We start from the raw sequence: 15,449 nt of genomic DNA, 5'->3' as shown, positions 1-15,449 counted from the left end.
TTGGCCCGGCCGTGGGCTGCCAGGCCTCTCTGGAATTTCTTTTAATTTTCTGATTTTTCTTTAAAAAATTTCTTGGTAACTTAACTGTTGATGTCCTTAGTGTTCCATTTTTTCTGGGGTGTTTTCAATTATGGTTTTAATTATCACCTATATCATGATGACTGTCTCTAGCCCAGTTTAGGATACCATGTAATAATTTTTAAAATACTGCATTCATTTTGGAAGTATTGAGAATTGAAATAATTTTATTGTAGAGACACATTTTATTGGTGGACACATGACATTGGTGACTATATGCTTGGTTTTAAAAAATAACCTGCTTTTATACTCTTTGTGTAAAGTTAAATTTATAGTGTGAAATTTATGGTTTGTGCTTGTTTTTAAGGTAACGTGCTCATAAGATATCTGCTAGTGTAATGGATACTTGCCTCTATGCTACTTTAAAGCAGGATGCCGCCACCAGTTATAGATAAGATATATCCTCTAATAGGCTTCTCATGTAGGAGCAAAGTTTAGTGCTTTCTACACTTATTACTGAAAGTCTGTTTATGTCTTTATTTTTTTCCATTTTAGTATTCTTTGAAGTATGATCAATTTTGCTATAATATGACATGCATTCCTATAAATCACTACTCTGCATAATTTGCAAAATAAAAACCACAGGGTTTATGAACAAAATGGAATTAGAGAAACATTTAAAAACTGTGTCAGTGACACATGAAAAAAGATAGGGGCCTAATAAAAATTGTAGTGCAGCTGTACATGTTAAAAGGGGTAAAAAAAATGCTTCAAATACTACAATAAATGTCATTTTACTTTGAAAAAGACCTAAAATGTGTGTGTGGAAGTGGAAGATTTTCAGCTTATGAATTATTATTATTTTTAAAAATATATTTTATTGATTTTTTTACAGAGACGAAGGGAGAGGGATAGAGAGTTAGAAACATTGATGAGAGAGAAACATCGATCAGCTGCCTCCTGAACACCCCCTACTGGGGATGTGCCCGCAACCAAGGTACATGCCCTTGACCGGAATCCAACCTGGGACTTTTCAGTCCGCAGGCTGACGCTCTATGCACTGAGCCAAACCGGTTAGGGCAGCTTATGAATTATTATAAAGTGGAGCAAGGAAGGTTATCTGAATTTGGATAGTAAGCTGTTACACCAGATATGGATGAGTGTGGCTGATTACATACACATTGAACTGAAGTAGTTGGTAGATGCTCAAAGTTTGTGGGGTTTTTCTGTTGCTACATGGCTTGGATCACCGGGGGGTTAGTTTTCTGCATTCTCAGTGTTTCTTGGAGACAAATCACACTTAAGCAAACATGAAATTTGTGTTATGCTCAAATTATTTTCTAATATATCAGTCATGTTGCAACAAACTCACATTTTCAAAATACGTCTTAAAGCTTATTTGGTGGTTGCCTTCTACTTACTTTGTCTAGGGTACTTGTTTAGTAATTTCTCCATTTATTGAATAAGTTGTCCGTTCTTTTACCAGTAGGTCTCTAGGCAATCAAGTTAGGATGTTTGGAACACTGACAGATGAGGTGGGGGGAAACTGAACTTGGACTTTAGACTTCATTTGTGTCATCTTGAGGAAAGACTCTCTTTTAGCTTCAGAAGTGTATCTCAATGCTATTGTAAATATACTGTAACTTTATTGTGTGTAACTTTATTGTTGAGCAGTTATAGGTTAGATAATACATAAACAAGATTTTGTAAATAACTTTTCCAGTAATCTGGGCCCAAGGCTAGAATTCTGGAAAAATGTTGGTTGGATTTAATTTATTGGTACTTAACCTACTTGTGCTGATGCTTTTCTAGATAGAGGACCATTTCTTTGGTGTATAAATCCAATACAATCTCTAAATGTTGAGTTCATTTCATTTAGAGGTGTGAATTAATTATATTTTATCAATGTGTATTATCTGTTTTATAATGATGAAGCTTTGCTTGTTGTTTACTTCTATAGTTCTCATTTATAATAATTTTTCGTTTAAAAATATTTTTATCAAAATGGGCTTTTAATTTATAATTTAATATTTTGAACCACCAGCTTTCTAACTTTTAGAAATGAAGCCAATATGAGTTTAGTCAGATTTTCATTTTCTCTAACAACATTCTTTTGCTTGAGAGATTGAGAAAATGAGACCCTTTAAAATAATTAATATCAAACATTATATAGCATTTATTTTAAGTTGATTATAGCTCCCTCAAAGTATGCTGTTTTATTTTAAAGGATTAGAAGATAAGGAACAAAATTTAACAAGACGGCTTAGTGCCTCAGATATTCTATCTGAAAAGGTAAGATACTACTTTGTGGAATTGGATAGCTCTATAAGACTGACAGTTGTACTGGTTTACTCTGTTCTTTCGAAAGGGAAATTGTCTTGCTTTTTACTAATTTACTTTCATCTTTGTGATATCTTTATTTAGACATAAGCTTAAAGATAAGAAAATCTGGATAGACATCTTAGAGTATTTTTTCACTAGGTTCAATTAAATTGTGTTTAATTGAAGTGTTATTTATTTCCTTAGATGATCTCTTTGTTTTTTGAAACTTAATTTTCATTCAGATAATTTTATTTTTTAATTATGGGAGGCATTATCCTGTGTGGGAAAGCTTCGGAGTTAGACAAACCTTGACCTGGTATCCAATTCTAGCTCCTCTTAGCTGATTGGTTTAAAAAAAAATACGTATTTTTATTGATTTCAGAGAGGAAGGGAGAGGGAGAGAGATTGAAACATCAATGATAAAGAGAATCATTGATCGGTTGTCTCCTGCAATGCCCCACACTGGGGATTGAGCCCTCAACCTGGGCATGTGCCCTGACTGGTAATCAAACTGTGACCTTCTGGTTCATTGGTCAACACTCAACCATAGGCACGCTGGCTGTGCAGCTGACTGATCTTGTGTAAGCCTTTGCTTGCCTCTGTTTTTCTTCTTTACAAAATGAGTTTAATGTCATCTGTTCTCTGGGTTTGTTGTGAGGTTCCACAGGATAAAATACAGAGGCATCAAACACTGTGTTTGACATTTAATAGGCAGTTAATAATCCAAGCCTTTTTTTGTTGTTGTTCAATTAGAGATCTGGAAATAGCTGCATTTAAGATTTCAGCTAGTTTTTATGAGTAAATGGTAATGATGCAAAGAGCCTAGGAGCTTTAGGAAAGAGGTGGTCCTGCATTTAAGGATGATAATATAACAGATACACACACATGCACATGGAACACATGCATATTCATGCATATATATGTGTATATGTTTTTTAATATCTTCCCAGCAATTTTGTAAAGTAAGTTGACTATTTTACAGATAAGGTAAAATTTATACAGGTTAAATGACTTGCCTATAGTTACATAGGACTTAAACATCAGAGCAAAGAGTTGAATGAGGTTCAGTGCCCTTCTTGCTGATCAAATAGCTGCTTTAAATAGCATATAGTTGCACAGTAGAATCAGTGGTTTCTTTCTTTTAAAAAAAAAATATTTTATTGATTTTTTACAGAGAGGAAGGGAGAGAGAGTTAGAAACATCGATGAGAGAGAAACATTGATCAGTTGCCTCCTGCATACCCCCTACTGGGGATGTGCCCACAATCAAGGGTACATGCCCTTGACCGGAATCGAACCTGGGACTTTTCAGTCTGCAGGCTGACGCTCTATCCACTGAGCCAAACCGGTTAGGGCAGTGGTTTCTTTCTTTTATTCTAAAAGGATAGTTGCAAAAAGTAATCGAAGACTTTTAAGTCTCAATGGAACTGATGATAGCTTTATTTTAAACTCTCTAGATCAGCACTGTCCAAAATCTAATAGAATTTTCTATAATAATGGAAATGTTCTATATCTGTACTCTTTAATACGGTAGGTATTAAACCACTTGTGGCTGTTAAGCACTTGAAATGATTATTGTGGCTGAGGAACTGAATTTTGTATTCAGTTTTGGTTATTTAAATTTAAGTAGCCAGATGTGACTCATTGCTACTATATTGGACAACATGGCTCTAGAACTTTAGTACCAAGCAGTAGAATTTGGTATGTTTAAGTGACTATAGAGTAAAAAAGAATCATGATAATTTTAAAACTCATTTTTTACATATATTTCCCAATAGTGGGAAAGGTAACTATATCCTGGTTTGTATAAACTGACGTAATGGTAGTTCAGTTAGGGATTTATAATAGTTCATGTAAGGGTGAAACCTGTTGATATAGGAACTACTGTTTCTTTATGCTTAAGAATTAAATAATTGGGTTTTAGGAAAAATGTAATTGCAATTCACCTATAAGAAAAAGTCATTAGAGCCCGGATGGTGTGGCTCAGTGGACTGAGCATCATTTCACAGACCAGGAGGCAGGTCCCTGGTTCGATTTCTGGTCAGGGCACATACCCAGGTTGTGGGCTTGGTCCCCAGTAGGGGACATGCAGGAGGCAGCAGATCAATGTGTCTCTCTCACCGATGTTTCTCTCTCCCCCTCTCCCTTTTTCTCTATCTAAAAATCAAAATCCTATATAATAAAAGGCTAATATACATATTGTCCCCTTGACCAGGAGTTTGACCAGGGGGCAGGGCATGGCTGGCCAACTGCCCATGGCCCCTCATCCCGCCCGGACCCCCCACCCGTGCATGAATTTGTGCACCGGGCCTCTAGTAAGAACATATTTTTTAATAGTTATTAGATAAGTGATCTTTGACCTTTTTAAGTCTTAGACTTTTGATTTTTTTGCCTCTTTCTCCATACATACACATAAAGGAAAAACATATACAATTTTGCATTTAACTTTAAGGGGTGGGGAGGCCAAAGAACCAAACCTCTGTCTTACCTTATTCCCCTGCAAATTCATGCACTCCAATTAAGAACCTCTGCTTAGATTGCCTGACATTTTCAGTTATATTTTAGCTAAAATGTATAGAATTTAATTTATAAAATTCTCTCAAAAGAGGTCTTTTCAATCAGAAAAAAAGTTCTCAAACATTTGCTCTGAATCTGTCTTCTTGTTTTAGCTTTTCTGAAGAAAAGTCTTGGGTGTTTAAAATATTTTAAATATACAGATAAATATTTATAGGTTTAGAACATGTAATGTTCGAATATAAGCAAGTCTTTACATCATTTTTTTCAACACTAGAGTTATAAAATACACATATTTTTAAAGTTTGCAACTTTGAATCTTGACTTTCAATGTACCAGTTCTCTGTATTACTCACATGATAACCACTTTATTCTTCATTCCTTATCTCTCCTGGATCCTGGATTGAATTTTTTAAAATTTTTTTTTGTTCACTGGCTTCTAGATTTTAATTCTTTTTGTTTGGAAAGCCCAGTTAAATGCTAATCTCTAACCCTTAACTTTCCTTTTTTATTTTAAGAGTAGTTTATTGATTATTAGAGAGAAGGGGAGGGAGAGAGAGAGAAACATCGATTAAAGAGTGCAACATTGATCCACTGCCTCCTGCATACCCTCTTTCCCAATAGTGGGAAAATAGTGGGGATCGAGCCTGCAACCCGGGCATGTGTCCTTGACCAGGAATTGAACTGGCTGTCTCCTGATGCATATGACAACACCCAACCTACTGAGCTACACAGGCCAGGCCTTCTTTTTTATTTTTTTGTATTATCTTGCTTCATCAGTTATATCCTTTCCCTCCAACCCTACACATGAACATATGTACAGATTGATCTTCTGTTTATATTATAGGGACTAAATTAGGGTCTAGGGCTATGGTAAGTAATCTTGTTTTCTTATTTTATTTATATTTGTCATTTAAATATTTGCCTTAGAACCATCATTAAATTTTGATGACATAAAAGATTTGACTTGGTGAAATGTTTAAGGTCAAAGAATTTAAAAATTGCAACTTTTTTTTTTTTTAAGAAACTTGGTGAAGATGAAGAGGAACTATCTGAACTACAACTTCGTCTTTTGGCTCTTCAGTCAGCCAGTAAAAAATGGCAACAAAAAGAACAGCAGGTGATGAAAGAAAGCAAAGAAAAATTGACTAAGATGAAAGCCGTACAGCAAAAAGTTAAAACCAGTACAAAAACACATTCGGCCAAAAAAGTTAGCACTACAGGTGATCATTTTTGTTAAATTCTTTTAAATGATTTTATCTATCAGTATAGTGTCTAGATTTTAACTCAGAAAGTTTTGAGTGTGGAGAATTATATGGCCTTGAATAGAGGACAATTCTATGTAAACAGAACTGAGGACTTAATGATAATGAAAATTATTTTTAAAGCTCTTGTTTTCTTTTATCCTTTAGAAAATTCTAACTCTGATAGATAACTGATGTTTCTACATTTTTCATTTAAAGCTAAACAAGCATTGAGGAAGCAGCAAACAAAGGCATGGAAGAAACTACAACAACAAAAAGAACAGGAAAGACTGAAAGAAGAGGAACTACGGAAACAAGCTGAAGAAGAAGAGAGAAGGAAAAGAGAGGAAGAAATCAGAAAAATTCGAGATCTCTCAAATCAGGAAGAGCAGTACAATCGATTCATGAAATTGGTTGGTGGAAAGAGGCGGTCAAGAAGTAAAGTGAGTGTAAGAATATGAAATCAAAGCACTACTCAAATTTAAGAGTCCTTACCATTTTATTTCATAGATTCAGTCAACTGAAAAACATAAAGTTCTTGTGTTTGATACAGCTTATATAACTTTTTTGGGGGAGAAGGAAAGGTAGGTTATAATTGAAAATGAGTCTTTCATAGTTATAGATGTTGAAAATAGAAGAAATAAAAGAAAGACTAAAATCATGGTTAGCAAATCCTACATTTAGCTTTTTTTTATCATTTTCTAGTTAGATGAAAGTAGGATTACTAAATTGTAGTGAGGACTTATTCTAAAATGGCTGCTACCTAAGTACAGGGCAGAATTTCGTTAATTTTTCATTATTTAGTAATGTAGAGTTATAAGTGTGTGATGCTTAATTGATAGACTATTTTAAAGAAAGTTAAATCATCATCTAGTAATAGCCTTAGTGGCTATTTATTTTATTTACTTACTTTTACATATATTTTTATTGATTTCAGAGAGGAAGGGAGAGGGAGAGAAAGAGAGAAACATCAATGATGAGAGAGAATCATTGATTGGTTGCTCTCTGCACGCCCCCTACTGGAGATTGAGCCCACACCTGGGCATGTGCCTTGACTGAGAATTGAACCGTGTGATCTCCTGGTTCATAGGTTGATGCTCAACCACTGAGCCACGCCAGCCGGGTGCCTTAGTGGCTGTTTAGTTATCAAGCAATTGTGAGCCTTTAGTATATATGAATCATTGGTAATGACTGAATGACTAATTCTCTTTTATGGATGGTGCCAGGAAGTATATCGGAAATTTGATATTGATCTAGTGTTATCAGTGATAATTTTTAGAACTCTGAGCTTTGAGACTACACTTGTGAATGTACTAAGAGGAATAGAGATGCTATTAAGAGTAAGCTCTTTAATTTTAGGGATTCAGGAGTTTCATTTTCTTAAGCAAGGAATTTGTAAATTTGAACTTCTAATAAACACTTTGATAGAATCTTCATTTAGAGAAAAATATTGTATTTGCACATTACTCCTATATCCATCTGTATAGGTTTTGCTGTTTTTAGTTTGTTATAAAACATCTCTGTGAGTGAAACATTGTAAGAAGTAAAAAAGAAAATATGCAATTATATCGACCAAGAGTTTCTAGTTTTCAGCTATTAATAATTTATTTATAGCTAAAATGTAACTGTTTTTTTGGAAAGAATCTAAATACAGTTTTGATGATATAATACTTGAATTATTTATTTATTTATCTTTTAATTCTCACCAGAGGACATATTTTTCTTTGATTCTAGAGAGAGGAGGAGAGGGAGAGGGAGAGGGAGAGGGAGAGAGAGAGAGAGAGAGAGAGAGAGAGAGAGAGAGGAGAGATATTAATTGGTTGCCTCCTGTCCTCACCCCAACTGGGGATCGAATCCCCAACCCAGGTATGTGCCCTAACTGGGAATTGAACGTGTGACCCTTTGGTGCATTGGATGATACTCTAACCAACTGAGCCACACCAGTCAGGGCTTGTCTAGTCTAGTTTTTTATACTGGGAGAGACCATAAGTATTAAAGATTTTGGTGTCATCTTATTTTATAGAGGAAATAGAGGCCCGGTGCACAGAATTCGTGCACTCGGCAGGGACGGTAGGGGAAAGGGTCCTTCAGCCTGGCCTGCGCCCTCTCGTAGTCTGGGAGCCCTCAGGGGATGTCCGACTGATGGGCCTAAGCCAGGGGTGGGCAACCTTTTTGTGAGTGTGTGCCAAAACCAGCAAAATCTCTGACTCAAAGTTCTTCTGCGTGCCAATCTTAAGGTGTATGTATGTGAAGAACCTTGAAGAAATAATAAAATTCATTCGAGCGACAAAAACACAGTATATGATGATGAAAAATACATTTATTTTTTAATGTATACATGTACACTGATAGTCCAACAGAAAACTTTATGACTCCGTTTGATATTATCAGTGGGACTTTTGCTGCTGCATCACTGATGACAGAGATTTTACATCAGGTTTATATTTTGTGACCTTCAGAGATATGCACGAGCTACCACTTTCATCCGTCAGGCTACTCCTATTACAAAATTCATCACTGAGAACAAAGATTCACAATTGTAAATGGAAGATTATAAGAGAGGGTTTCGCGTGCCAGCAAAAGTTACTGGCGTGCCATGTTTGGCATGCGTGCCAGGGGTTGCCCACCTCTGGCCTAAGCCATCAGTTGGACATCCTTAGCGCTGCCGCGGAGGCGGGAGAGGCTCCTGCCACTGCTGCTGCACTCGCCAACCGTGAGCCCAGCTTCTGGCTGAGCAGCGCTCCCCCTGTGGGAGCGCACTGACCACCAGGGGCCAGCTCCTGCGTTGTCTGCCCCCTGGTGGTCAGTGTGTGTCATAGCAACTGGTTGTTCTGCCGTTAGGTTGATTTGCATATTAGCCTTTTATTATATAGGATAGGTAATGAGTAGCTCAGCTAACTATGGAGGATTTCATCTGTGTAGATAGTCCCTGATAGTTTCCATTTTTTTTTATCTGACAGTTATCAACTACCTGTCATGTACAATGAATTTCCCAAATAAGATGTGATAGGAAGCTCTAACTGGAGCACCATGAGTTTTGATACTGTTTCCTAGAAAATAACTACTAATTGTTTTATAATTTCTAGTCTAAGAATAGACTAAGAAAATGCTGTGAAACTAAATATCTTGTGTAATTAGTCTTCAGATCCCGACCTGAGACGATCCTTAGATAAGCAACCAACTGATAGTGGAGGAGGCATTTATCAATATGATAACTATGAAGAAGTTGCTATGGATACAGATAGTGAAACCAGTTCTCCAGGTATGAGCTAAAACTCTTAATACATTTGCATATTCATAATTATTAAATAGAAAATGGTCATGAAACTGCCCCAAACCTTGAAAGAAATGTAATGAACGTGAGATTTGTTAGTGGATTGTTCAACCATAGGCGTTATTTGGTGTTGTAAATACTTTGAGAGCAAATTTCAAATGTGTAATATTAACCTTTATTTCCCATTGTTTCTTCCGGATAGCATTTAAATAGAAAGACAGTGTTCAAACTCTTAACTCTTTGGTCCAAAAAGTGAAGATTTTAAAAACAGATGAGAATACTGCTTTATGAAAAAAAAACACAAAAAACGTGAACAAACCTTTGATCTTAAGTATCTTTATATCCAAGATATTTTGAATTTTATTCAAAAGGATCTAACTTGCTTTTAGGCTTCCTTCTTCCTCCTTCCCATGATGATACTTTGTAGGAATTAGGAGATGGACGGTGATACTAGTGGCATCTCAGGAAAGACTAGTTAGAACTGGTCAGGGCTGTACCTCAAATAGATTACATATTCTAAGATGTGACTCTAACCTGGAGAGCTAGAGACTTGCTTTAGTTGATATTCAGGGGTGATGGGCTGTGAGATAGCTATTCTCACTAATTAAAACACATAAAACTGAAGCAGACAACTGAATACAGTTGGCATTTAGAGCTGGAATACTTACTTAAATAAGATCTTATGATCGGTATATTTCAAGCTAGAACCCTACTTTTAGTGTGTCTAGACCAGAGACAAGGCAAAGTCTGATTTGGGTAATGTTTATTGTTTTTAGGCTCATGTTTGATAATCTTACATGATATGTTTTGATTTCATAATTTAACTCTCTCTGGTCAATCTTTCATTTTCTTATTTCTAGGTTCTTAGAGATGATTCATAGTAATTCCCAAGTGTTGACAATATTATTAATACTCTGTATTCCCATAAAATAATGTTATGATCTGTACGTTTAAAAAATTTTGTAAAAAAGAATTAAATTCATTATAGATATTTTTAAGAAGTAAAATGTTCTAAAGGCCAGTGTATAGTCCAATGGGCCACAAATCAACCCCATAGAAGTCATGTGGGTAATGTCTATATTGACTTGTGAGACAACTGGGACAAAAAAGAAACATTAGTTTTTCTCTAAGGTTACTGGGTAGCAAGAGTAGTTTGAATCTGCAATATTTTATTGAGTCTTAAGAAACCATTTCCTTATTTTTATCTGCTAAGAAAGAAGAAATGCTAATAATTTAACTGGGAAGCATCAGTAATTATTTCAGAATTATTAATGTGTACTTTATTGATTAAATGCAGTAGGCAATTCATTTCTAGTCCCATTTGCTTTCTACACAACTTAGTCAATTTCACTTTCTTTGATCGACATGAAGGGAAGAATGGAGTCACCACATCACTGTTTTCCTTTAGTTCGGGCACTTTGGCAGTTTGGGGAATTTTTTGTTTTATTCCTTAAAAAGTATATTTGTAAAAAAGATATATGTTTTTAGCCCTTCCTGCTCTATTCCCTGTTATCATCATTAGCTGAAAATTAGAACAAAGTGAAAGGCTAACTTTATGGTGATGTAAGGAAAATTTTAAATAGGTGGAAGTGGTCTCTTGATAATTAAAGATTTTATTAGAGATTAAGAAAGTCTAATTTGTACTCTACCTAGATGCATTTGAATTTCTACAAATGTACATAAATTTAAATTATTCATGTAGAGGTATTTCTGTTATTAAACTCTTAAAAAAATTTTTTCAGCTCCTTCACCGGTGCAACAACCATTCTTTGCTGAATGTACAGTGGGATATTTTTCTTCAGCACCATCTATTTCTTTGCCTCCACCACCTCAGGTTACTGTAAGTGAGAATTGATATTAGTTCTAAAAACATTTTGTTGCTTTGTGTCATTTCTAATTTGTTTGAAAACTGGCATGTAATTAATGAATGATTAGGTTTGAAGAGAGCTTTTAAAAAAATCAGAATTGTTTACAAAATTAATAGCTATGAAATCTATGGACTAAGCAGTTGATTATTCATTGGCAGGCTATACATTTGGTAGATTTTTTTCAAAAGAAAAAATGAAAAGAATGTGGAGAAATCACAAAGTCAAAGTTTATTTCTAGACTGAGAGATCCAAGAGACCAAACTGAATCTTTGTCCGTAGGTTAGAGGGAATTTTGCCATTTCAGAGTTCCTAGGTAGACATCTCGTGTCCTCCTAGGAAGTATAAAGTGAGGGAAACATAGAGCAGAGTGAGAGAGAAAACATTTTTCTTTCTTCCTTGAACTGTTTTAAATGCCAAGAGTAATACTGGAAGGTATTTGAAGCAAAAATATATTTAAACTCAGTAAATTGGGAAAATTAGTTTTCTTTATAGATACTCTCTAACAGGCCATTTCACAAGGATTTAAGCGGGTAGTGGGGAATCTTCCTGGCACTTGTTTCTTTTTTCTTTTTCTCTCTCTTTTTTTCTTTTGTTAATCATCACCCAAGGATATTTTTTCCATTGATATTATTGATTTTTAGAGAGTGGAAAGGACAGGGGTGGGGGGGAGAAAGAGAGAGACAGACAGATATTGATGGGATGAGAGACACATCAATTGGTTGCCTCCTGCACGTGCCCTGACTGGGGCTGGGGATTGAACCTGCAACCCAGGTTGTGCCCTTGACCTGGAATAGAACCTGAGACCCTTAGGTCTGCAGGCAGATGCTCTAACCATTGAGCAACTGGCCAGTGCTTGGAGCTTATTTCTTAAGATACTCTGTACTATGTATTTTCCAGAATTCCTGGTTCCTAATTTTTTATTTTTATTTAAATATCATGGTTTTTCAGTATCTCTACTTGCTTTCAGGTAGTTATCTAGAGGGATAGACCTTATAAAATTTTTATTCTTTATATTGCTAAATAAAGATAAGAATAGGAATGTAAGAGTTTGTATAATTATCTTAAAGTTCAAATATTGATTTTATTTCTATTGCAAAAATTAAACTTTTCATGGCTGAATATTGAATTCATGGATAGTTTTTGAGATTTATAAATACTTACACTTATAGTTAAATAATAACCTAAAGCTTACCTTTTTCTAATTTAATGATGCTTCACAGATAAACATTTGGAATTGGTATAATTTGCATGGTAATTATTATTTCTTCTTCTTTTTTTTTTTTTTTAAAATAACTAGTCTTTGCCACTTTTGAGCCAGCCTTATGTGGAAGGATTGTGTGTTTCTCTTGAACCTCTACCTCCTGTACCACCTTTACCACCTCTTCCACCTGAAGATCCAGAACAGCCTCCAAAACCACCTTTTGCAGATGAGGAAGAGGAGGAAGAAATGCTGCTTCGAGAAGAACTACTTAAATCTCTAGCAAATAAAAGAGCTTTTAAGCCAGAGGTAATTTAGATACCTGAACCGCTAGGTGGTGCTCATGACCTTAAGTTTTAGGAAGCCCTACCCTTCTCTTGTTATTTGGAATTCATTGTGTTTGTATAAAGTAGGGATAAGTGTGGTACTAATTTGCTCAAGATTTTTAAAGACAACAGAATTTTTTTTTTTTTTTTTAGTGTTTCATATCTGTCTCTTTCCAATTTAGGAAACATCCAGTAATAGTGACCCACCTTCACCTCCAGCTCTGAACAATTCACAGCCTGTGCCAAGAAGCAATCTGTCAATAGTCAGTATTAATACAGTATCTCAGCCTAGGATACAGAACCCAAAGTTTCACAGAGGACCTCGTCTTCCACGAACTGTGATCTCGGTAAAAAAAACAAACAAAATATTTAATTCTACTGTTATTCAAACAGCATGTGAGAAATTTGTATGCAGTTTCACTGTCTTGTTCCCTCCTTGTTTATTTATATACACATATGAAACCAAATGTAAATACAAATTTATTTTTTTATGTATTAATAATGAAATGGGTTCATCTTCACTTGAAAAATGGTGGAGTTTATGATAATGTTATGGGGGAAGCATTATTTTCATCAGAGTGGTATGCTTTCCTCAGTTTTTTTTCTATATACATTGGTCCATTCAGGATTTCTGTCTATTTTACAGTTAATTTTAGCAAATTGTATATTTTTATTTTTCCTGTCTTTATACTTTGTTCATATTTTTCCAATTAATGACTGTACTGTAATGTAAGAATTTATGATGTTTATTAAGGAGATGGAAATGACAGTTTTTTCTGCCTTGTTTTCTAATGGCTTTTATGTAAAATAAATGGGGCAAAGCTAAAATGCAATCTTGCCTCCGTTAGGTAAACCAACGTTAGTCACTTACCCTCTACATTATAAATGCAAAAGCCAAAATGTTTTTAAAATAATTATTTAGAATTATTAATTTTTATCTTGGTTGTAAGAGTTAATTTAAAGATGGCATTATGGTTCTTTATAGAAAGTGGAGAAAATAAAACTTAATGAAGAAGGTGATCATAGTAGTGTTCTTAAAGAATATAGAATATTGTATGTTTTTGGCAGGTAACCAGTATTGCTAGAGTGGGACAAAGTCAGTTATGCAGTGTAACTAGAAGGAACCATAGACTGTCTACTTGGAACCCATTATTTTTATGGATTGAAATTTGAAGAGGTTAAGTGACTTGTTCAAGGCCACGCAGCTAATTGTGGTAGAGCCACGAACAGGATAGAGATACTTTTGTCATCAAGGGTAGCAAATATATTGTCTTTGCAGCTTCCAAAGCATAAATCAGTGGTTGTAACACTGAATGATTCAGATGACAGTGAATCTGATGGAGAGGCTTCCAAATCAACAAATAGTGTTTTTGGTGGATTGGAGTCCATGATCAAAGAAGCAAGACGAACTGCTGAGGTGAGTGCAATAATGAAAGATAAAAAGAAAGATAATTTATTGACAATCATTAAAGTTTATTTCCCCCCCTTCCCCTGAAAATTAGACCTCCTAGTCAGGGGTGGGCAAACTTTTTGACTCGAGGGCCACAATGGGTTCTTAAACTGGACCGGAGGGCCGGAACAAAAGCATGGATGGAGTGTTTGTGTGAACTAATATAAATTCAAAGTAAACATCATTACATAAAAGGGTACGGTCTTTTTTTTTTTTAGTTTTATTCATTTCAAACGGGCCGGATCCGGTCCGCGGGCCGTAGTTTGCCCACGGCTGATAGAGGCATTGATTTTTATTTCTTTTAAATATATTTTATTGATTTTTTTTTTTTTACAGAGAGGAAGGGAGAGGGATAGAGAGTTAGAAACATCGATGTGAGAGAGACATCAGTCAGCTGCCTCCTGAACACTCCCTACTGGGGCTGTGCCCGCAACCAAGGTACATGCCCTTGACCAGAATCGAACCTGGGACCCTTGAGTCCGCCGGCCTACGCTCTATCCACTGAGCCAAACCGGTTAGGGCGAGGCATTGATTTTTAATATATTAATTTGTGGATATATTTTGTTAGGACTTTATATAATACTAGAGGCCCGATGCATGAAATGCGTGCAAGGGCCTCAGCCCTCGCAGCCACGGTGGCTTGCCTCGGCCCTCGCAGCCCCAGCTTCGTTCGGAAGGTCATTCGGCTGTCTGGTCTAATTAGCATATTACGCTTTTATTATAGACTAGAGGCCCGGTGCCTGAAATTCATGCACTGTTGGGGGGGGGGCCCTCAACTCAGCTTGTGCCCTTTGTAGTCCAAGACCCCTCAGGGGATGTCCGCCTGCCAGCTTAGGCCCGCTCCCCTAAGCCTGCAGTTGGACATCCCTCTTGCATTCCCGGACCCCTCGCTCCTTACCGCCTGCCTGCTCGCTGCTCCTTAGCACCGCCTCCGCCGCTCTGCTTGCCAGCCATGAGCCAGGTTTCTGGCTGAGCAGTGCTATCCCTGTGGGAGCGCACTGACCACCAGGGGGCAGCTCCTGTATTGAGCGTCTGCCCCCTAGTGGTCAGTGTGCATCATATTGACCGATCGTTCTGGTTGTTCTGCCGTAACAGTCACTTAGGCTTTTATTATATAGACTAGGGGCCCGGTGCACAAAAATTTGTGCACTGGGGAGGGGGTTCCCTCAGCCCAGCTTGCCCCCTATCACATACTGGGAGCCCTAGGGGATGTCCTACTACCTGCTCCCTGCTCCC

The 15,449-nt window shown here is 36.3% G+C and overlaps 1 protein-coding gene across 3 annotated transcripts in view; it reads left to right on the top strand.

Moving 5' to 3' along the window:
• The window catches only part of ZFC3H1 (zinc finger, C3H1-type containing), a 64,783-nt gene that overhangs the window by 15,087 nt on the left and 34,247 nt on the right, over positions 1-15,449 (top strand). For all 3 annotated transcript variants that reach the window (XM_014531648.1, XM_005884121.2, XM_014531647.1), the window contains exons 3-10: positions 2,246-2,310; positions 5,878-6,076; positions 6,317-6,540; positions 9,236-9,359; positions 11,114-11,211; positions 12,537-12,746; positions 12,946-13,110; positions 14,043-14,180. In XM_014531648.1, the coding sequence (XP_014387134.1) occupies positions 2,246-2,310; positions 5,878-6,076; positions 6,317-6,540; positions 9,236-9,359; positions 11,114-11,211; positions 12,537-12,746; positions 12,946-13,110; positions 14,043-14,180 (1,223 nt within the window). The remainder of the gene's footprint in view (positions 1-2,245; positions 2,311-5,877; positions 6,077-6,316; positions 6,541-9,235; positions 9,360-11,113; positions 11,212-12,536; positions 12,747-12,945; positions 13,111-14,042; positions 14,181-15,449) is intronic.

This window comes from Myotis brandtii, unplaced genomic scaffold, assembly GCF_000412655.1.
Source record: "Myotis brandtii unplaced genomic scaffold, ASM41265v1 scaffold82, whole genome shotgun sequence".
Classification (NCBI taxonomy): domain Eukaryota; kingdom Metazoa; phylum Chordata; class Mammalia; order Chiroptera; family Vespertilionidae; genus Myotis; species Myotis brandtii.
The sequence above is the reverse complement of the archived record's forward strand: the minus strand, read 5'-3'. Positions and strand labels throughout refer to the sequence as shown.